Source organism: Periophthalmus magnuspinnatus, chromosome 15 (genome assembly GCF_009829125.3).
Source record: "Periophthalmus magnuspinnatus isolate fPerMag1 chromosome 15, fPerMag1.2.pri, whole genome shotgun sequence".
NCBI classification, from domain to species: domain Eukaryota; kingdom Metazoa; phylum Chordata; class Actinopteri; order Gobiiformes; family Gobiidae; genus Periophthalmus; species Periophthalmus magnuspinnatus.
This window is the reverse complement of record NC_047140.1, coordinates 12,651,511-12,674,128: the sequence shown is the minus strand read 5'-3', so window position 1 is coordinate 12,674,128 and position 22,618 is coordinate 12,651,511. Positions and strand designations below refer to the sequence as shown.

The 22,618-nt window shown below is 38.7% G+C and overlaps 1 protein-coding gene across 1 annotated transcript in view; it reads left to right on the top strand.

Moving 5' to 3' along the window:
* atrnl1a (attractin-like 1a) overlaps window positions 1-22,618 on the top strand; it is a 347,237-nt gene that overhangs the window by 73,865 nt on the left and 250,754 nt on the right. Inside the window, exons 16-18 of the mRNA XM_033980189.2 lie at window positions 6,172-6,359; window positions 12,889-13,102; window positions 14,585-14,776. Coding sequence (XP_033836080.1) covers window positions 6,172-6,359; window positions 12,889-13,102; window positions 14,585-14,776 — 594 coding nt within the window. The remainder of the gene's footprint in view (window positions 1-6,171; window positions 6,360-12,888; window positions 13,103-14,584; window positions 14,777-22,618) is intronic.

Below are 22,618 nucleotides of genomic sequence, written 5' to 3'. Positions count from 1 at the left end.
ACAGAATCATACTACTAATTATAAGGAGAGATTGCTAGATTACTCAGATGATGATTGACCCGTGTTACAACATAGAAAAAAGCTCCAAAAAGTTTATTTTGCATAATACCTCCTCTTTAAACAACCCCTGAGAGCCTTCATAACAAAGTGAAAGAGCATGTTTAAATATTATAATGTCAAAACTCATTACAAAGCTTTACACACGTTCTACATTGTCAAGCCGTCTTATGAAAAAAAACTACCTTAGAAGCACTGGACTGTTTTGCTTCATGAAATATTAACATTCCCACTAATTATTTTGGGACACTCAGACGAACCCTCTGCAGCGTTCAATACACTCTAAGCAGTTTGTAGATCTGATTTGTAATTAGCAAGCGTAGTCCTCGCCAAAATCCGGATGCCCAGGTGCAGCTGGTGTGGAATCCTCCCTCCTCACTCTCTCCCTATAGATCTTCTGTCTCATCTAGATGTCTTTCCTCTTACTCAAATACCCTATTTTTGCCAAGAACAGCTTAGCAGAGCCGACCTGGAGGGACGGACTGCCTCTGCACGCTCTCTCCTTCTATAACTCTATGTATTTATGCATATGTCCCTGGGATAAGACTTAATGCAGCTCATTTTAAAGGAGCAATACAAGAAGTTTGGGTTTTGGCACAGGTAAATGAGATTCTGTGTAACTTTCTGCAAACTCGCTGCCGTACTCCTATTATTTACTGTGTAAAGATAGCCATAATTTTATTTCTGCATGGCTAAAGAAATGTAGAGTGGTGTACAGAAGGGTATATGTGAGAAGGCTGGACAAATAAACTGCATTGTGAGAGAGCAGCCATCCCTGTGTGGTGTAATTGTTGGCATATGTACATGTTTCTGTACTGTTTAGATCATGCTAAACCATGTGTGTAGAATGTGTGCCAAGTCATTAGCCTGAGTGGACAAAGTTCATTCTATCATTTTAAAAAAGAATCTACTCTGTAAAAAGATCTTCAACGAGGTTGCCGGGCTATTGTAATTAAAATATTGTAACTGTTCACAGGTCTCACAAAGTCCTCCATCAGGCAGCTACAACTGACAAAATGCTGCTGCGAGGGTTGTCACAAGAACAAAAATGACACCATATTATCCCAGTATTACAAGTGTTGCATTGGCTCCCAGTCCATCATTGAATTAATTTCAAAATTCTTTTACTGTCACCACAAATATCTAAATGGTAGAGGTCCAAAGTATGTTACAGACCTGCTAACTCCTTATGAGCCTCATAGATCACCTGGGACCACTCTCCTTGTGGTTCCTCGAGTCCAAACCAAACACGGTCAAGACTTATTTGGTTTCTGTTCATCTCAAATATGCTCCTTGAAATGAGGCCTAATATTTTTAAATCTAAATAGAAGACACATCTTTTAAATATTTCTCTTAAATAATTTATGGCCAAGCTGTGCATGAATTCATTTTATTGACTTGAACATTAGGCAAGGAAAGGCAAGTTTATTTGCATGGCGCAGTCATGCAGAAGTATGATTACACTATGCAAATAAACTTGTAATAAATAAGTAAAAATAAAATAAAGTAAAAAAAAAAAGTGCTTTACAGAATGAAAAGAAAGAAAGGCATTAAGATCACAATACAAACAAAACAAAACAACCAAAAAGAGAAAAGCGCAGAATAAACACAATTCACATATATCCACAGCTAAACACAACTGTTTTGAGCCTGGATTTGACATTGTCAGTGCAGAGACCTGAGAACAGGACTTATGTGTGAAGTACTTCCTGGTTCTAGTCAGGACCTGAGCAGCAGTGTTCTGGATGTACTGCAGCTGTGTTAAGGCTTGTTTGGAGAGGCCAGTGAACAGGACAACAGTAGTTACAGTAGTCTAACCTATTGGAGACAAACACATGAATAAGTCTCTCTAAGTCTGGTTTTGGCCGTATACCTTTGATTTTGCAGTGTTTTTAGATGGTGTAAAAGCTGCAGATGTTATTGGTTTGGTTGGTTTGAGTTCATTACTATAGAATAACAGAATGACTAATGAGAGAATAACACAGTAATCACTAATGTTATCGGGTCAAACTGGAAGCTGGTCATATAGTGTGGTCAAGCTAGAACACTGTATCAATGTAGTATCTGGATGTCTCATATAATCTTCTGATATACACGTAGTCCTTCAATATGTCCTTCAATATGACGCACTACAGAGGTTATTTAAACTCTTTATGTGGAAGTATCACCAGGGCTTGGATAGGCAATTCCGTGTGTGATAATGTTGTGTGTTGAACTTTCACCCAGACCATTGTGATTTGTAATAAGCTTCTTTTTCATAACACGTCCACACCGTCTCCTGCCTTTTCATCTATATTGTGTGGACTACTTGTAAAACCTCAACAACAAACATGTTTAACCGTCAGGATTTTTTGTATTGGTTATTATGGGTACATTATGTTTGAACTCATATATTCCACAAAGTATGTGAACTTTTATATTTGCGTATTTTGTGACTTTACTATGTGAGTTGTGTATGAATGGTGCTGTACAAATAATACTGACTTGAATAGATCCAGATATTAAAAGTGCTGGATCTACCTTTTCTTGTGCTGATGGCTGACAGCTGGCACACAAAACATGCCCAGGTGAAATTTATATATTTAAATGAATTGTCTGATAAAAAGAAATCAAGGCATTAACTAGTAGTTAACTAGCAGTGGTAATGGGTCTGCCACCCACTTGTCTCCATGGAGATGTAAATTGATTGCCTGGAATTGGCCACAGTATGGCATTACTCTTCACTTTTTTGCTTTTATTCAAGTACGGGTGCATTTATAATGAAATACATCATTTCATTACTCAGGCACATGGTCACTTCTTTAACCCTTAAAATACAACTTCTAGGTTTTCACTTGTGCTGTGATTGACTTATTTTGCATTATTTTGTTCAACTCTCACTCCCAAATCTGTGCCAGATAAATTACTGTATTAATTATTAATATAATATATAAAATAATATTTTGAGTTTGAAAAACATTACGTAGTTTTAGGGCTCAACTTTCTATGCTCTTTCTGAATATCCTTCTTTAACAATGGTGCAAGTTTGGCATTTATTGAATCCAGATGTGCAGGCATCAAGTGGTTGATTTGTGATATTTAAATTTCTTGGATTTATAGAGTGCCTTTTAAGACACCCAAAGAGCTATTACCATATGTGGAACCAGCAGAACATTCCAGGAAATGTAATAACCTCTCTATAGAGACAAGTAGGTGGTGAAACGTCCACAAGAAAAGTTATAGTGCACCTTTATGTAGTATGCTTTTAAAAGCACTGTACCAGATTTTTACTGTCTTAAAAACATGAAAAACAGAACTAGTTCATTTTAAATGGTGTTGGACATAGCAGATTTATTTTGACGTCAAGAGCTGCTTATACGAGGTGTGGAGAAGCTGGCTCGATGTGGTCAAAGTAGGAGGAAGACATGCATAAAAAGTGTCTTTTACCAGACAGAAATATATTTAAAAGACGACTTTGGTTGGATGCCAAGAAAACAACAAACTGTTCACAAAAACAGAAAATGAGTAACTTAAATTAAATCTGCCAAACACAACTACACTGAAGTCCACTAAAGCAGGAAGCACCTCCCCCAGGTACATACCATCTACTTTACATGTGCTGTAGGTATAACTTTAAGCAGGATCTCACAGTGCATTGTGCACCTTTGAGTACCTTTAACTCAAAAATCTGTAAACATAAAACTATAAACACTAAAACATTGAAACAATACATAAAGATGTTGAAACCATTAAACCAGTTCTCCCCTCCACATGGTCTGACCCACGACCACACCAAAGCTTTAAAAATGGCCGACACAGGGCACGCCCCTCTTTGTCTGGACCATGTGGAGATTCAGGTAAGAACAGATGCATATGTATTGTAACTAAATTTAATACATTTAACCACATAAAATATCTCTAAAGTAACAGGTGTATGTGTGGTGTTTAACTTAAAGGTAGACTAACTGAAAGACTAAACAAAATAAACTCGGGATAGTTATGTTTACTGTTTAGCTACATATTGAAAAATTATTGGAAATGAACAAATATGTGAATATAAACAAAATTAAGGTGATATAAACAGGACAAAGACCCCACTTTGTCACATAGGGCAAGACAAATAATGCTCAAATACAAGGGAAAAATTTGGGTACAAGCCCTTTTAATATGGTGAATGCAATAAAATAACATGAAAGCTTACACACTATATCTAAACATGGATTAAACACAAGACTGTTCTGTTTTTTTTTTTGTTTTTTTTTCCATTACAGTGATTAGAAGTAAAATTGACTGTAATGTAATGCATGTTTTTTTTTATTTTGATCAATTCACTTTCTTCATCACTTTTTTTTTTTTTTTTTTACAATAACCATGTAAACATCTTGCTGTCTTGATTACTTCGGATAAACTCCCCCTTACATTGTATATAGACCCTGAATAACTGTAGTACTTTAATCCTCCCTCTGTATTTCTCCAATGACGAGCCCACAAAACAAACCCAGAGTGACAAATGGAGTGGTGAGAATGGGTTTCCCTCTCTGGTACCTCTGTTATGTCTCCTGTCTCCACACACCACCACATGGATTACCTCTGCTCCCACACAGTCCATAACCTGACACTACTGTTTACCCTGCTTCTACGGTTTAGCCTTCCCCGGTCTGGTCTGGCCTGATTACGGCTCACTGTGTCTCCTCACGATGTAAATAAAAATGAAGAGAGCAGGTATTTTCTGGTGTGTGAACGGAGAAGTAGATGAAGGAAGCCATGACATACGAGGGAAAATGAGCAGCTCCACTGGCCAGTATAAACAAGGGTCTGTCTGTCCCTTATGCTGTCTCCCTCTTTCTCTTTCATTTTCTCTCTCTCCTTTCTTTCTATTTCTCTGTTTCTTTATCGCTCTTTTTTCTGTCTCTATTTCTTTGTCCCTCTCACTTTCGCTCTATTCGCCGCTTTATCTATTCATTTGTCTTTCACAGTTTTCTTTTTATTATTTTCTCTCTTTTGAAAAGAGGTTTAGCAAGTAAATTCAGTTGTGCACATTCCCATGGCATTTGGGAGATATTTTGTTTCATCAGATTTTTTAGCCCAGGGAAAAAAAAACAAAACAAAACATTGAAAAACATGAATTAATTTCATTGTGAATTTTTGCTGAATTTTTTATACGTTTCCAATATGTAAAAAAAGACAAAAAAAAACAAAAACACAAATATTTTCAAGCCCTCAAATTCAACTGTCTAATTATAGTATAAAAAGTATAAAATTTGCTATGAAAAAAAAATGCGGAATTGTTTGCTGAATATTTAAAAGGTGAATTGAAAATGCACTTAAAATTTCATCTACTGAAATTCTGAATAAAAACAGTTCAGACGTGTTTTCAGAGTAAAAAAAAAAAAGTGAGAAATTCAATGGCTTAAAAAAAAAAAAAATCAGATGAAACTGATTTCCATACTGACTCATCTGAAAGAAGTAACTCTGTGCAAATTGTAAATGTTTTAAAGGGGAAATATTATGCAAATATTTTAATGTCTTGTGGCCATTTTTAACAATAAAAACCCTGAAGAGGAAAGCAGTTCAACTAAGGCTTAAAATAACAACTAGCGTCAAAGCTGAGGTGCAAAGAGCAGTGCAATTTGAGGACCAAAATGATCCAAAAAGGATACCTAAACTAATGACATCATAATGCAGAACAGCTGTTTAACCAGACTAAATATGGGCGATTTCTCAAAAATGACTGAATAAGGGTCTATCCTGGCTCTGACCAGTGCATACAGTTATTGTGTCCTTGGGAAACTTTTGGGGTGGTCAGAGAGGCCGATGGCACAGAGCGGTTGGCTTGGTTCCGATTGGCTACACTGGGACAGCTGTTGCAGTAAAAGTAGCTGAGTACTGTATTGCTAGGTGTCTCTAAGCATCCAAAACAGCATGATATGTTTTGGTGAGGACATAACTTTACAACATGGCAAGTTGATTGATTCAGATTCAGGAAGATTTAGCATCACTTGGCAACTGTAGGACAGAGTGAATAATAATAAAGCCTTACACTTAAAATGCACCAATATCTATCCATCCCTACACTCTTAACAAAAATCTTCACTCCTTCGTCATTGTTGTGTGTTCTCGTGTGTGTGTGTGTAGGTGAGGTGTGTGAGGACGGCTGGCACCACGTTGGAGAGTCCTGTCTGAGGATCAACTCCAGCTCGGACAGTTACGACAATGCCCAGCACTACTGTAAGAACCAGGGAGGGAACATCGCCTCTCTGCTCACCCACACACAGGTCACCCACGTTTTGGAGGAGCTCAGCAAACACCAGCAGCTCAGCAAGGTCAGCACACAAGGGGGCGCTATGGGGAGGCATGGTGGCACACTCACAGACTGTTAACGGTTCAGTTTAGAGATCGTGGAGAGCATTTTAGGTGGAGTTTGCATATTCTCTCTGTAGATGCTCTGTTGTCCCCTACAAGTACATGATGGCTTAGAGTTGTGTTTCAAATCGTCAAGTCATATAAGATTTCCATTCTTGCTTCACTGGAGTCATAATTTCAGAAATGCAAATGTTATGCAGCTGACCATATCGTTAGTGTTGAGCAAATTGATACATTTACTACATTTGTTTGTCAGGTATGTCAGGAAAACCTAATTTCTAGTCATTGATTTGAACAGGATTTAAGGAAAGAATCTAAGCAACACATTGGACTTGTCCATCTACGTGAGGTTACAGGAAACACTAAAGTCTGTGTTCTGTTTGTCCTACTAACAATAGTATTACATTTACAGTCAAATTATACATAATTAGCAAAACGGATCATAAAAAACTGTCAACATGTTTTGTTTTTCTTGTTTAGATGTGCTATTTTATGGGATAAAGGCTTATGATTTGATGATGATTATAACATGGTAGAAAGCTCATAATAACCACTCTTTAACAAAGTCCGATGAACCTGTATAACCTTCTATTGACAACAACCAGAATAGTGGAAACTGCTCAAGGCTCAGGTTATCCAGGCGCAAACATCTGCAGAATAATTATTCAACCCAATGCATTTCATCCACACACTTTCTCTCAGCTCACATTGTCAGATAGGGTTGTATAACTTGTTGCAGTTATGAATGATAGGTAAAAGCCCCAGTCTAAGCATCTGACCACACACAGAAAAATATTATGATCTATGAGTGGAATTATGATAATGGACATTTAAACAACAACTCTGACGGCGGCACATATGGAGATGACATAGGTTCCAGATGTGGCTAAATATTTGTCAGATCTGTTGTAATCCCTCTTAGCGATTGTACATAAAATAAACTAGCAATGTCATTATTTTATTAAACGACTAGATGGGTTCCAAATGTTACATACGTCTCCTGAGTATTCTGTTAGGTTGTGGGCATAGGAAATTACCCTATAAATTTGAGCCGAGGTTGGGAACATGACAATGGAGAGTTATAGTTGCATCTGGCTTGATTCAATGATGAAAAATACTCAATATTTAACTCTATTTTAAATCATGAAAACAGCTGTACTTTTGACTTACCTTTACACTCAACGAACCATCATTTGCCCATTTACACACACACTGTCATATTCTGCACACATACACATGCAAATGCACAACAGCAGCAGATATTACCGGTAGAATAGATCGAACCGGCACGATAACTTTTGGATATCTTTTCCACCAACTAAGCTACCTCCATACACACGTACATTAGAATTAAAGGCGTTCTACCTGAGTTTTACTGTGAAAACCTTAACTGATTCATTTTAAATGGTTTGCAGTGGTCCTAAGTTGTTCTTTACTTACCTTTTCAGAATGTGCAGATGCCAGAACAGAGTTTTACTACTGCAGTAAATAAAAAAACAACTAGCATGCTAACACACAATGATCATCAAACAATAAAGCGTGTTGTTATTAGAGTACACAGCGGGCTTATTTTGAGCTCAAGAGTTGCTTATACATTATATCTGTGCTGGGGCAAGACAAGTTTTGCGCAAATACATGGGAAAAATCAGGTCTTTAAAACTCCTCCTTTGCACATGTGAGGACTTCCATATGGATTCCTCACCCACTTTCCCTGCTCCAGCCCTGCTCCACATTTTTATGATTGGGAATATAAATGTGTTGTAGACGTTAGCAGGCTGAGTGCACAAACTCGCACTTATTGTTCCACTTAATGAGTTTTTCTGGGACAGTGCTTCTGAGAGAGCACAATTAGGCCTCATTATTCCCCTTTGTTTTTCTTAGAAGTCCAACACTCAGAGCTTGCACCAGATTCGCTTTGGTTCCAATCTATATGTGGATCCGGAGCACATGGTTGTATGTTTTTGTTGTAAAGTTATCATTTTTCATGTGAAGGCCAGAGTCATTCCCTTTAATCTTCAGTTATGTTAGTTTAAATATTTAGTTCAAGATTGAGAGTGCATGTTTAAATCCACTTTTTTCACAACTAAACTGTGTATATGGTGTTTTAATAGCATTATCTACAATTCCTAGTCATTTTTGGCAACTTTGGTGCAAACTAGGTAAATTTGCTTCATTTTGAAAAACACAATTCAGTGGCCTCTGCAATTTCCAGGAGTTGGTGACATCACTCATCATTTCCATGACTACAACCAGGTGTTTCTGATCAAAAATGGTACCTGTTAGAGCAATCAGACTGTTGCTCGTATGTCCAGATCTCCCCCAGCCCACTTCACCCTCTTCTTTAGTTCTTCAGGTACAAAAAGTAAAGAAAATAAGACCCGGCCATACATATTCAGCAATAAAACACATCAATGTTACTGTAAATTTCCACTATGAAGAGATGTGTCCGTCAGTTCAATGGACCCATTATTATTAAGCTGTTTTAGGTCAATCAAATTAAATCAAAATGTGAAATAGTGACCGACGTGTATTTTCATAGCAAACCCACCTAAACCCAAGGTGCACAGAAACCTCCACACAGTCTGGGAATTGAACCTAGAACCTTCATGCTATGAGACAGCAGTACTACTCGGTCCCCCAGGGTTCAGTGCTTTGTCCTGATGAAGGGAGTGAGGAGGTTTGTGTTGGTTGATCTGAGATGGCGGGTGGGACAGTGTTGATGGATGAGGTTGGTGAGATGGGGAGGGGTCAGGTTATGGAGGGACTTGTAGGTGATAAGGAGGACCTTGTATTGGATACGGTATTGTACGAGGAGCCATTGAAGTTGTTTGAGGACAGGGGTGATGTGTTCTCTGGAGCAGGTGTGGGTGATGTATTGCAGTTTTTGGAGGTGAGGGGACGGTAGGAGGCTAGTGCAGTAGTCGAGTTTGGAGGTGATGAATGCGTGAATGAGGATTTCTGCAGTCGGTTTGAGGAGGGAGGGGAGGAGCCAGTTTAGCTCTGTTCTAATCCTGCTTCTTGTCTAGATGTAGTCCTGTTTTAGTGGTGATTTTGGTATGGATTTGTGTGAACGCACCCTAAATATCGACGTATTCGGCACATATTGAAGATGGATGGCACTGCTAATGTGCTGCACTTGTTTTGTGGACTGTAAGTTTATAGACCATTTACTGTTAATAGAATGATGTCTGTGTTTTCCATAACATTACTTTCCATCAAGAAACTTTCCCCATATTTGGAATAAGCCAAATGTATATACTGAAAGGTTTTGTGGGATCCCTCAATTGCAATTATGGTCTTCATTTGTTTAAAAAGTGCCAACAGACAAGACTCACAATTAAATTTCTGGCCAACAGTGTCAAGTCTATTCTTGGCCAATTGATCAGATTTGCGTAACACCAGTATCTGCATTGTTTTTGACTTTGAGGTGTCACAAACAGGTAAACAAAGATAACAGTTTCGGTTGTCTCCTCCCTTAGGTCAGGACAGTAGAAAGTATATATAAATGCTTCTTGCTGCTGTGTTACAAATATTAAGTGAGTATGGGCATGGTTCTGGCTCCAATCCTTTCCATTGAAAAACTGTCACCACTTTCTCCATAATTGCTGCTGTTAGGCTCGTCTTTAAAATATTTGTATTAACCCGGTCCTGATGTTTTTATTTTGCTATTTTGTCTAAGTCAAGATATAAACAGACAAATCGGGTGCCTCCTTTCCCTGAGCTCACCCACTACACCCTCACCCCACTCCCACTACACCAGTGTTAGCAACAGGTTTGATTGCCAGTGTTGATAAGTGCAGGTGTGCAGGGGGAAGGGGCATTACTTTCAACTGCCTTGTTCCAGATTTGCTCTTTGGTTGATATTATACCAAATATGGAACTTGCCTCCAAATTCACCGCATAACTGCTGGCCTTGATTGGCTTCATTTGGCTGGAGCTGAATGCTCCCATAGTCCACTCCTTTATACAGTTTATGGTCAGGATGTATCTAGCTCAGGGGCCGACCGGTTCCTTTAGATTGGAAATAACTTCTGCATGGCAGTTAAAACACCTTGATTTAAAAGTGTCCAGCATGTAGAGCAACACATTAACAGTGAATTTTTTAATTGGATGTTAACACAATTATTTCAGCTGACCATAACGCACTGAATAAGATGAGAAACAGTGGCAGCAATGGCTCATGTGATGTGTTTCAGCCAATGGTGCCTGTGTTGAGCCAGATCAGTTTCCTATTCCGGTTCATTTTAAAATTGATTCAGATGGCAGCTTGGACAAAAGCAAGGTTAATTGTTATCACTGCAAAATTGAGATGTCATACCACCAGGGTACTTCAAGTCTTGGGTACTACTTCAGTGCAATACAGTAGATGCTCTTCAGTTAACCTCCAACACAGACAGTGAGGGGAGGCTTTGGAAAACCACACTGGATAGTGCCTGTGCAAAAGTATCAACAAACAAAGGAAAGGTAGACGACGGTGGATGATAGAAGATTGATGATGGACTCAGTTACAAAGTGGGTGGCAACAAGCTGCAGACTTATTGGTTGAAGATGTCAGACTGAGAAGCTTGTTGCAATAGTGACGCAGTTAAATTGTGCACCATCCGTTGCAAAGAACAGGAGACTACTGGACATCGCTTTGGAACCATAATTATCTTGGTGTCATTGCACATTATATTGATGTACATTGGCAACTGCATTCACATCCTTTGTGCGTAATGAAGACAGTAGCGACATTACGCTGAAACGTGTGCACATTTCATTAATGTTACAGAGCAGTGTGGTATTTTACAGTGTCTCCACACTTGGCACTGATAGTGAGAGCAATATGATTCAACATATTTTGAACATATTCCGTGTGTCACTCACAATCTCTAGCGTTCTGTAACCGTGTCCCTGCAGAACAGTGTGCTTGAAAATGTCATGGCCAAATGCAGGGAAGTTGTGAGCCACTTTAAACACAGCCCAGCAAATGTTGCAGAACTCTGGAAATATCAAGAAGAACTCCAACAAAACACAAAGTCTCTCACTCAAGACTTCACAATGAGATGGAATTTGACACTAGAGATGGTGAAAAGCATTTGCAGAAATAAATGGCCACTAAGGGAGGTCCTTTCCTCAGGTCGCTCTGTGAACAGCTGAAATGGAGAAACTACAGAAGCTGGAATCTCTTAAGCCCTGCAGGTCAATTTTATTGCGTTTGATTTAATGTCTGTACAGGTGCTTAAATAAGCATTTGAAAAGAGGATGATGTTTTTCTTAGTAAAATGTTCAAAAATATTGCTTTAAAACTTCAATAATTAAACCATTACTATTCAGAAATATAATCTAAAAGCACCTGTAATGCTGCCTATGAATACTGTTTAAATTGTGTCTTGCTACAAATTAACTAATGATGGTTTCTGTGTTTTTGTCTTATAGATTTGTGGCTAAACTTGTGGGTGGCGATACCTATAACATATTTCCTGCTCTGTAGTTCTCCATACTTCTTGCAATGTCTCTCGGCTGTTGGAAAGCTCCAATGATGAGCTTGCCTACATGGTCAATTTCAAGACGACATTTAGAACTGATCTGAACAAACGCAAATCAAATGTCAACTTGCCATATCTGACAATTGCAACTGGTTTAAAGAGCTTAAGTGCATACCTACACCTGAATGAGATGAGGTGTGGACATTTCTAACAAGGTTACTAAAGGAACAGGGGGTGAGGTCTGACAAACCAGGTGAGCCCACTACATCTGAGCCTAAAAAGAAAAAGGGTGTCCCTATTAGCTGTTTCATCACATTCGGAACATGAAGATGACTCGGTGGACAACAATGTGTGTTGATACAGAGCAGAGACACTCATTATTACAGATGTCATTTAGAGTGGTGGTCCAAACATGCAGGCTCTCACTGCAGACTGGCTACCATTGCACAGAAGTATTAGGCCACACCTGCTACATCTGTACCCTGTGAAAAATTATTTTCACTCGCAGGCCATGTGGTACACAAGAAAAGGGCATCTCTGTTTGCAGAAAACGTAAATAACCTTGTATGTTTAAGCAACTGGGTTGGTGCAGAGGAATAATGCTGCTAGTACTGATCCCTGATGAAAAAACGATTATATTTGCACTTCTGAACAAATTTGTTCTATAGTGGCAGTAAAAGCCTTCGTTGTTTACATCCAGGTACATGCCATATTTTTATATTTGTTATTGTATTAATCTGTTTTTGAAGTTACCGTGGCAGAGAAATATTGCTGATTATTAGCACTTTGTTCTTGGAGCCAAATGTTACTGCACTTTTGCACTGATCATTATTAAATAAAAGTGTCCTATACACAAAATGTGTCTGAATCTTTGACTTGTCTTATTTAGTACATACTGTTTTATTAGTTTTGGGGTTTGTGTTGAACATAAAGTCAAAGCAATCAAGTGATTTGAGCTTTCAACTATGCAGTACTGTAGTTCCTGTCCAAACCCATAGCTGGAGTTCTGTGTCTTCCACAGAAGCTGTCCCCCTGGGTAGGCCTCAGGAAGATAAACGTGTCCTACTGGGCATGGGAGGACATGTCCCCATTCACCAATAGCAGCCTGCGCTGGTTACCGGGGGAACCGAGCGACTCTGGGTTCTGTGCGTACATGGAGCGGGCGGAGGTAGTATCGCTAAAGGCTAACCCCTGTACCGCCAACACCGATGGACTCATCTGTGAGAAAGCTGCAGGTGTGTGGTATTGTATGTACACTGCTATATGTGACCTAGACAAATATCACCATGAGAGACAAGAGACAAGTTTATCTTGTTATCTTGTATAGGTAATGAATAAAGTAATGTGATGGTAATTGAGAATTATTTTTAGTTTTATTCCATCACTGCATTTTCTTACAAAAAAACCCCAAAACAACTCCATTAGTCTCCAGTCATTTTAGGCATGGCAAGTTTATTTTTATAGCACAATTCTTACACAAAGTAATTCAAAGTGCTTTACAGAATTAAATTAAATTTTAAAAGAAGAGTACAGAATAAAAACCTTTCAGTCATATGCACAGCTAAACAGAACTGTTTTGAGCCTGGATTTAAACATTGTCAAAGTAGAGGCCTGTCTCACATCTTCAGGAAAACTGTTCCAGGTTTTAGCTGCATAAAACAAAAGCTGATTCCCCATGTTTAGTCTTGACTCTGGGCACCAGCAGGAGGCCAGTTCCTGAAGTCCTCAGAGCGTGAGGTGGTTCATGTGGCACTAACATGTCAGAGATGTACTTTGGTGCTGGTCCATGGAGAGACTTGTTCACAAGCAGAGCTGCTTTAAAGTCTATTCTTTGAGCCACAGAAGCCAGTGCAGAGACCTGAGCACAGGACTTATGTGCTCGTACTTCCTGATTTTAGTCAGGACCTGAGCAGCAGCGTTCTGGATGTACTGCAGCTGTTTTAACACTTGTTTGGAGAGGTCAGAGAGAAGCCTGTTACAGTAGTCTAACCTACTGGAGACAAATACATGAATGAGTCTCCAAGTCCGGTTTTGACAATATACCTTTGATTTAAGCAAAGTTTTTTAGATGGTAAAAAACTGCACGTTATTGATTTGATGTGGCTGTTAAAGTTCAAGTCCCCTAGATTTCTAGCCTTATTTGAAGGTTTTAGAAAGCGAGACTGGTGGTGACTGCTGACACTTTCTTTTTGTTTCTGTGGCCAAAGATGATGACTTCAGTCTTCAGTTTAGGTGGAGAAAGTTGTTTTGGGTCCACACACTGATCTGTTGGATGCAGTGGCAGAGTGAATCCACTGGTCCATATTCACCTGCTGCAGTGAGACACAGATAAATGCAGAGACACATTATTTCTGTGTGACACAATAACTGGCCTAATGGCAGCATGTAGGGATTGCATAACAGGGGTCCCAGGATTGACCCCTGGGGCATCCCACAGGTCAGGGACTTTTTATCTGAGACACATTTTCCAATTTCAACAAAGTACTCCCTGTCTACTTGAACCAGGTTAGTGCTGTACCAGAGATGGTAATTTTTACAATATTGTGGAGAGGTTTACCTTGACCCTCATTTAATTGAATCATTATTGTCATATTTCACAAGACTAAAACCATGATGGCTGCTCGAAAATGCCATAAAGAATCATGGTCTATCTCTAAATACATTTTGCATGGACCCTTTACTTTGTTTTCACATCTTTTCTCAAACCCTCCCCTCAGGCAGAGTGGAGAGCCCTGTGTCACGCCCATGCAGACTGCCCTGCTCCCTGAGGACCAGCTGTAAAGAGTGCACCAGCCAGCCCATGGAGTGTATGTGGTGTGGCAGTACTCAGCGCTGTGTGGACGCTTCCGCCTATGTCCTGTCATTCCCCTATGGACAATGCCTGGAGTGGCAGACCCAAGACTGCTCTGGTAAGAACATGAGAACGTGTCCCTGCACCATAGTCCACTGTTTAACTGTAACGACACATGACACTATACTGAGTGCACACTTAATAGGCACAAATTCAATTTTGATACTAAGGACCACGATGATAATAATTAAATGGTAGTACTTTATTTTATCTTACCATGTGACCTTGTACCTACGTAATCTTTCAGTTGTCCCGGTAGGTTCCATAGTGGTCCATGGGTGTAAACTAGTCAATGTGGTCTTATAGTTGTTCTGATACAGCTAAAGGTCATGAATGTGAATGTGACTTTTTTAGTATCGATACCTGCTCAAACATCTGACTTTAAATACTGGTTTTCATTCCCAGAATCAATTCTCTAGTCCTCAATACTGACATTCCTCTTTAGGGTGCAGTACAGCAGCACGTCTTTGTGGCCATGGAAGAGTCAAAGCCAGTGGAATAAGTTTAGGAAGATGCTAGATAGGTTTAAAAAAAAACAAAAAAAAAAAAAACCCTCTTCATTCACTAAAAGTAGACGTGTGGACACATTCTGGCTTTAAAACAAGAGGCACTGCTTTTCATGGCATTTTTCAAAGCGGAGAAAATATTTTAAACAAGCAGTGACAGCCATCCACCCTCATCTGTAGAAGCACTAGCAGTGGAGCGAATGTTAGTATTTGCAACATTGCAGCAACCCATTGAAAAAAAAGAATTTCACTGTTTAGTGAGTGCAAACACTGCCAGTAGAGGCCAGTTCCTAGAATGAGCTATTTTGGAATGAACATTTGGCTGAATATGGACGTGTGGTTATCCTGTAAAAATGTGGTTTGTTGTGTTGAAATCTGCATGTCATAATAAGATAGCAAACCATTTTGGGACTAGTGACCTCACCAGGGAATAGGGGTACGTGGGGATGCGTAGTGGGGATGCGTAGTCGATTGTTGACATGGTTGGGGATGGGCTGAATCAAAAGGATGGATTTACTAACATTTTGTGGTTCATTTATTTCTACAACAATAACATAAACTAGCCAAGACAGTGTTTGCGAGTTATATGGGCAATCTGATATTATTACTATTGCAAGAAACAGGAAAAAGATGTTGATAAAGACCACAAAATGATTGTAGTCATACAAAAAGACAACCGAAAAGTGTGATGTTATACATTTACATTATTTTTGACTGAATATTAATAATAATTAATTGTAAGAATAAATAATTATAATAATTAATCATTATTGTTGATAATATTTTAGGCAAGTGTGTTTTTAAGTTACTAGACACAGATACCTTCAACCTCGTCAAATTCATTGAACACTTTGAATACGATGACCGCCAGTGTATGGCCTTTGAGATGCTGGATATAAGTGTCGATGATCAGATGAAAAAGCAGGAACACTTTTCTCTGAATGAAATCCGGCCTATGGCCAAGCAGCTGCTCGTTGCTTTGTTTGGTCTGAAAAGTATTGGAGTGTTGCACACGGACATCAAACCGGACAACATTATGCTGGTGGATCAGGAGAAACAGCTGTTCAAACTAAAGCTGATTGACTTTGGTGTGGCAAAGCGCCGTGACGGAGTCCAACTAGGACAAAGTTTGCAGCCTGTAGCCTATCGCTCCCCGGAGGTGGTCCTAGGGCTGCCACTGTGGGAGGCCATGGACATGTGGACCTTGGCCTGCTGCCTCCTCATCTGGTATCTGGGGGGCTACGGTTTAAGTTGCAACTCTCTGTTCGACCAGTTCACCAAGATCGTCAACATCATTGGCGTACCATCAGACGAAATGTTGAACGAGGCGATGTTTGCTAAGCAGTACTTTGTCCAGGAGGACTCAAAGTGGAGGCTCAAGACCGTGCAGGAGTACAGGGAGTCAACTGGGCGGAATCCTCAAATGTCCGACACTGAGGAACTTCAAGGCACAAACCTGGAGGAGGTCATCAAGGAGTTTTACGACTTTGATATGTGTCCAGAGTTTATCGACAGAGAAGCTTTTCATGACCTGCTGAAAAAAATGTTTGCGCTTGATCCACACAAGAGGATAACACCAGCGGAAGCTCTGCTCCACCCATTCATCACAATGGAGCATTTGCCCGATGGTTATGGCTACCGTCAGATGGCCCAGGACTTCATGCAAGTGGCTCAGACGGACTCTCCCCTACTGCAAAGAGAGAACCTGAAAAAGGCTGCAGAGCATGAACAGGAGACGAGAGACAAAGCACTCGCAGCAAGAAGAAAAGCTGACCCTGTGTCTATCAGTCCTGTAAACCAACCAGACATTCCAGAAGATGTTGGAAATAGCAAAGCGTATGCTGAACAAAGCACATGTCCAGCAACATATCGTCTTGACTGTTATGAAGAACCAAATGCTGCACTCTCTGGCGAGAAGACCCTATGCCAGTCTGCACACGAGAAGAATGAAGAGACTGCCCCTCAACTCAGTGAAGGTTCACCAACCTTTGAACCAAGGGCTGAAGAGACAACCGATCAGCTGCTCCTTCAGAATCACGAGGCTGCTCAGGCTGAAATAAACCTGGAAGGAGGAGTCTCAGAAGCTGAGGATGACGTCCCACCGGAAGAAGAGTATGGCAGTCTGGAGATTGTACCAGCTTTGGATGAGATGAAGGAGGAATCTGACTACAGCGAAATTTTTGAAGACATTCAGACACTGTTTGAGGAGGGAGATGCTACAGAAGTCCAGATTTCTGAGGAGGCCGAGACAGCCCCCAGGTCCATTTTTGGGAGGCTTATCCCACGCCCCCTCCGTGAGTTATGGTCGCGGATGCGCAAGGGAACCTCAACAAACAAGCTGGTCCTTAGAAAACCAAAGTGGCTCAGAATCCCTAAAGTCTTCACAAGAAGGTCTGCAGCAGCCACACCTTCTAGAAACTAGACACTATCATCTCCGATGAAGAAAAGGACCATCAGCCAACCCCAGGAGCAGCCTAAACTCTTCACTGGGATTTAAGGAATCAGCACAAACTTTATGCACATCTCATTCAATTATTTTCCTTTATGTTTACTACTTTGTATATACTGAAGCTATCAAACATATGACAAAAGATGAAATCATGTAGTTAAAAAAGAAATGTTTGATAACCCTAAATATTTTGTATATTTTAGATCCAAATTTGATAGCACGCAAACTTGTCTTCTCTCAATCAACCTCATGATCAAGTCTCCTGAAATGTTTTTTACTGTAAATATTTAAATTTTTTTACTGGTTGTTCATATTAAAACATGGTTAACAACCTTAGAAGCCGAGTCTGCATGTCTCATTTAAATATCTTTGTGTGATTGTTTTATTTTTCTGTCTAATGTGTATTAATGCACTATGTTGGTATTGTAGGCTGGATGGAACAAAAGATATTACATTGGCTGAATAATTCTTTCCACCCAGACTCATTACTGTAGCATTTGGCTGTATATAATATAATTGTCTGTCTGCTGTTTCATGTTCAGAAATTGTGCCTGTCAAAATAACCGTCTCTGGATTTTGGAAACAACTAGCAATCCTTTTGGTAGCTACATACAAGAAAGCAACGCTAAATGTACTGTGCTTTGCTAGAGAATAATGCTAACTATATTCTTGTAGAGCGCAATCAGTGGTGAATGGTTTATAGAAACTTTGGCGTTTATAGGTAGAGATCAGAGCGTAAATAACTTCTCTTGGTGCCTGGACTGTGTGTGAATACAGCATACATAGCTTTTATACCATAGTGACGGCAGCACTTGTGCATTTTTAGTCCTGGAAACAACTGGGATGAGCTATTGTGAGATAACTGCTATTTATAGAGTAATGATACAGCGGGCAAACATGAATAGCTTAAATAAAGAGCTAGAGAATCTGAGAGCTTTTTAAGAATAGCACAGTGACCCACATGGGGCAGGTTCAGGCAGAGGACTGGGCATGGAGGGGAACATAGAGCCAGAGTCACATACCAGGCTACAACTTGGCCTTGGTCGGGCAAACTTTTAGGTAGGGTTTTCAAAAGTGTCAAAAATCTGATACTAATCGATAATGAAACATGTATCGAAACTACATCCTCATTCCAAGTCACTTTCACAGGACAGAAATGAACCTTTCCCAAATATCTTTAGAAAGATCTTGAGCTGTATCAGAACAAATATAAGACACATAGACTATTATACACCCATGGACCACTATGGAACCTGGGTTACAACAATATAACATAGGTATAAATGGGTAATATAAAAGAAATTACTGTGTCTAAATAATTTATTTGGCATTATGGCATCGTAATCAGTTTTGAGTATTGAGTATATTCCTTAGTATCGAAATCAAGTTTGAAATTTCAGTATCATGACAACACTACTTTTAGGTACATATTTTACATATTTTACAGATATTTTAATCATTATCTTATTGCAACAGAGCATTTTATCATATCACATCTGGCTCATTCAACTTGATGACTGGTAAATAGTAAATATGCTCATGGAATTGTGTCTATTGGCAAATATAATGGCACATAAAACATTTTTAATTTTCAAAATTTACAGTCAGTAAAATTCATTTAAAAAAATTAAAAAAAAATTTAATATGTCCACCATCTGCTTGTCTTAAATGCTCCACAATATGGTATTAAACTAATTATTAATTTTAATTTTGCCTTTATTCAATTGCAGCAGCTATTCCTAAAAAAGGCGTGAATTTAACAGTAAGCATGTTCACAGAGTTGACCTATAACTTGTGGCGTTCCCTGAAGAGAGTTTAATGCCAAAGCCAGGGCCGGCCATAGTTTTCGGGGGGGCTAACCTGAATTTGTCTGTGGGGCCCCCGGTAGTGGATGTGCCCTGGCTCAGCTTTTGGTGATTCACATTTGACAGCATTATGACTCTGCTCTCATCACCTCGACCAGTTGTATTTGTATTTGTATGACCAACATCAGACTGAAAACGTCCAGAATGTCCCAACTGTTATAGCCACAAGAACTGGACTTTTTTCCTGGTTTTTGGTGGATTTTGATGTGTTCCAGTTGGCTAAGATTTACATTATCAAATGCAGAGGTGGGTAGGGCAAAAGCAAAAATATGTATTCAAGTAATAGTACCTTTTCAAAATAATATTGGCTATTCAGTACAAAGTAGTGCTTCAACCAAAACCTTTACTTAAGTTAGAGTATGGTGTCAGTAACACTATTACAATTTAATTTTAAAAAGGTTTACTCAAGTAAATGTAGCCTACAAGAGTAACTGAGTATTATCCCCCTCTGACAAAGATGACTGTGATCACTATATTATGACCACTGTCAGCAGTCGAGTAACACATTGTCAAATTTGTATACATACTTAGTGGATAATCCTCATAACTGCATATATTAATTATCTGTACAACACACATTCACGAGTCACAACTCGTTCACAGCCATTCAGTCATCCAGCAAATGTACTAATTTGAAACAGGAGCAACCTGCAGAGCCTAAACATTCTCAGAAGCCTAGTTGATGGCTGATTGTGAAAAAAAAAGACAAGTCAAAAGCAGACAATTTATTAAGCTGACTTTCCATGCTGTGTTCATGTTGCTCAGATATATATATATATATATATATATATATATATATATATATATATATATATATATATATATATATATATATATATATATATATATATATATATATATATATATATATATATATATATATATATATATATATATATATATATATATCCTTTACGTATTATATAAACGTCCTGCTTGACTGTTTTATCCTGGCATGTCAGGTCCATTAGAACAAGATCTAAGTAACAGGCTATTTTGAGTCCTCCCACCGTGTTTCCTAAAACAATCCTCTTGTGTTCTTGATGCATTGCCCAAGACTTTAGATAAACTTGAGCTCATTAACTTTGAATCTAACAGCCGTTCAGATGTACCTCAGCTGCCTCAGTGCACCTTGGGAGAAGGGTTCCTTGCACTGGCCCACACCTATGCCCAACTCAAAAACAAATGTAGGCAGCAGCAGATATTTTTTATAATTTATATATATATATATATATATATATATATATATATATATATATATATATATATTTGAGAGAGATATTTAGGCTACTGTAAACACACAAGGTCTGTTTCCAATATTATTTTCAATATAAACGCGTGGGGACTTGGGGGCCCTCTAGTGGCCTCAGGGCCCCAAGCAGCTGCTTATTCCGTTTATGGGCTGGGCCGGCCCTGGCTAAAGCAGTAACATCCAAGCAAGTGGCGAAACCCCCAAAAGGATAAATAGCGCTCCTTTAAAATTTGACAAGTTAGAGAAATTACCTCTTTGAATGACTAAAAACCAAATTGCTTCCAAATAAACTAGAAGTAAATCAAATTCCTCAATTTACCTCAGACTCAGTCAGCACCCATGATAGAGAATAATCTCAACTAATTTTGTTGCATGATTATCATGGCCAAAGTAATTGTGATGAACAATTATATCATGATGAAGATTAAAGTGACTCACAGTTCAAAAATGTTTTGGATATTAATAATTATAATGTTATGAATAAAATGTATGTTTAGTACTCAGTGAAAACAACTGCGATCAAGCGGAGAACATCATGGATAAGTTTGATATAATAATTCTTGAGATACAATGGCAATTATCTTTGATGACGATTATCAGAATTTTATATATATATATATATATATATATATATATATATATATATATATATATATATATATATATATATATATATATATATATATATATATATATCATTAGATTATTGTCGAACCTTTATATCACGATAAATAATATTATTGTTTATTGTCCCATTCCTAATCCCAACACCATTAAATTGTTACCAGGTAAACAGGTTAAGTAGCGCTGCCATTACAGTTCAGATGCCGTGGATATATAAAGTGAATATATTGGCCTTTACTCGAATGCATTGACTGAAGTTTAAATGCTTCAAAACTTCAGGGGAACTGTGCCAGTGCTTTAAAACAGGGTGCTGTGTGCGCAGGCTACACCCTAAGCTAAAAATAGACCTGAAAATCAGTGAGCACAATGAGTGATATCAATGGCTCGTTTTGTCACTTGAAAAAAAGTTTCTACAAGGACAGTGAAGAGTTTAAACAAGGTATTTTGGCTCTTTACCTGAACGAAAGACTGAACTTGTCCCTGGTTAGTCATTTCCCGAACGATACCCAGCCCTACCAGGCACTGAAGACAAATAATATACTGTTTGTGCTGCTTTTCAATGTGATAATGTGAATCTAAAAGAAATAAATTTTCTCTAGGCAGTAATCAAAATAATAACATTTAACGTCTCCGTGAGGCCCTTTACTGGTCATAAGCACCGCTGCACCTATGCAGACATCTGAGGCTCTGAGTCAACTTCAGCCATAATAAAAGTAACCCTACACTTTTAATTTTAATTCTGGCACCTAACTTGAATCATTTGTTTGTTTATATTTCAGAGCTGGTCAATACACTGTTTTCACTCTCCCAATTTTTCATTTTGTAATTGTTCAACAATTACAGTTTTGTTAAAAGTAATCTTTTAGTTGTTTCTATTCCCATTACAATAATCAATTATTTATAACAAATAAATGAAACACAATGAAATGGTGATTTTAAAAAAATGGCTTAAATCTTTACATGCACTCAAACAGATAAACTTTACTTTTTAAAAAAAAATCATTGAAAATAAAACTTTACATCTTTTTTTAATCAACTTGTCTCTTAACTTCTATATTCAAACACTCACACATGTAGCAGGCTCGTGGCCCTCCTCCTCACTCTCCCCAGACTGGTGGTAAATCCTCTTTAGCGTGGCGCGTCCTGGCAGCACTAGAGAGGCACAGAGGGGCACAGAGTGGGGCACACACTTGCCAGCCTTTTC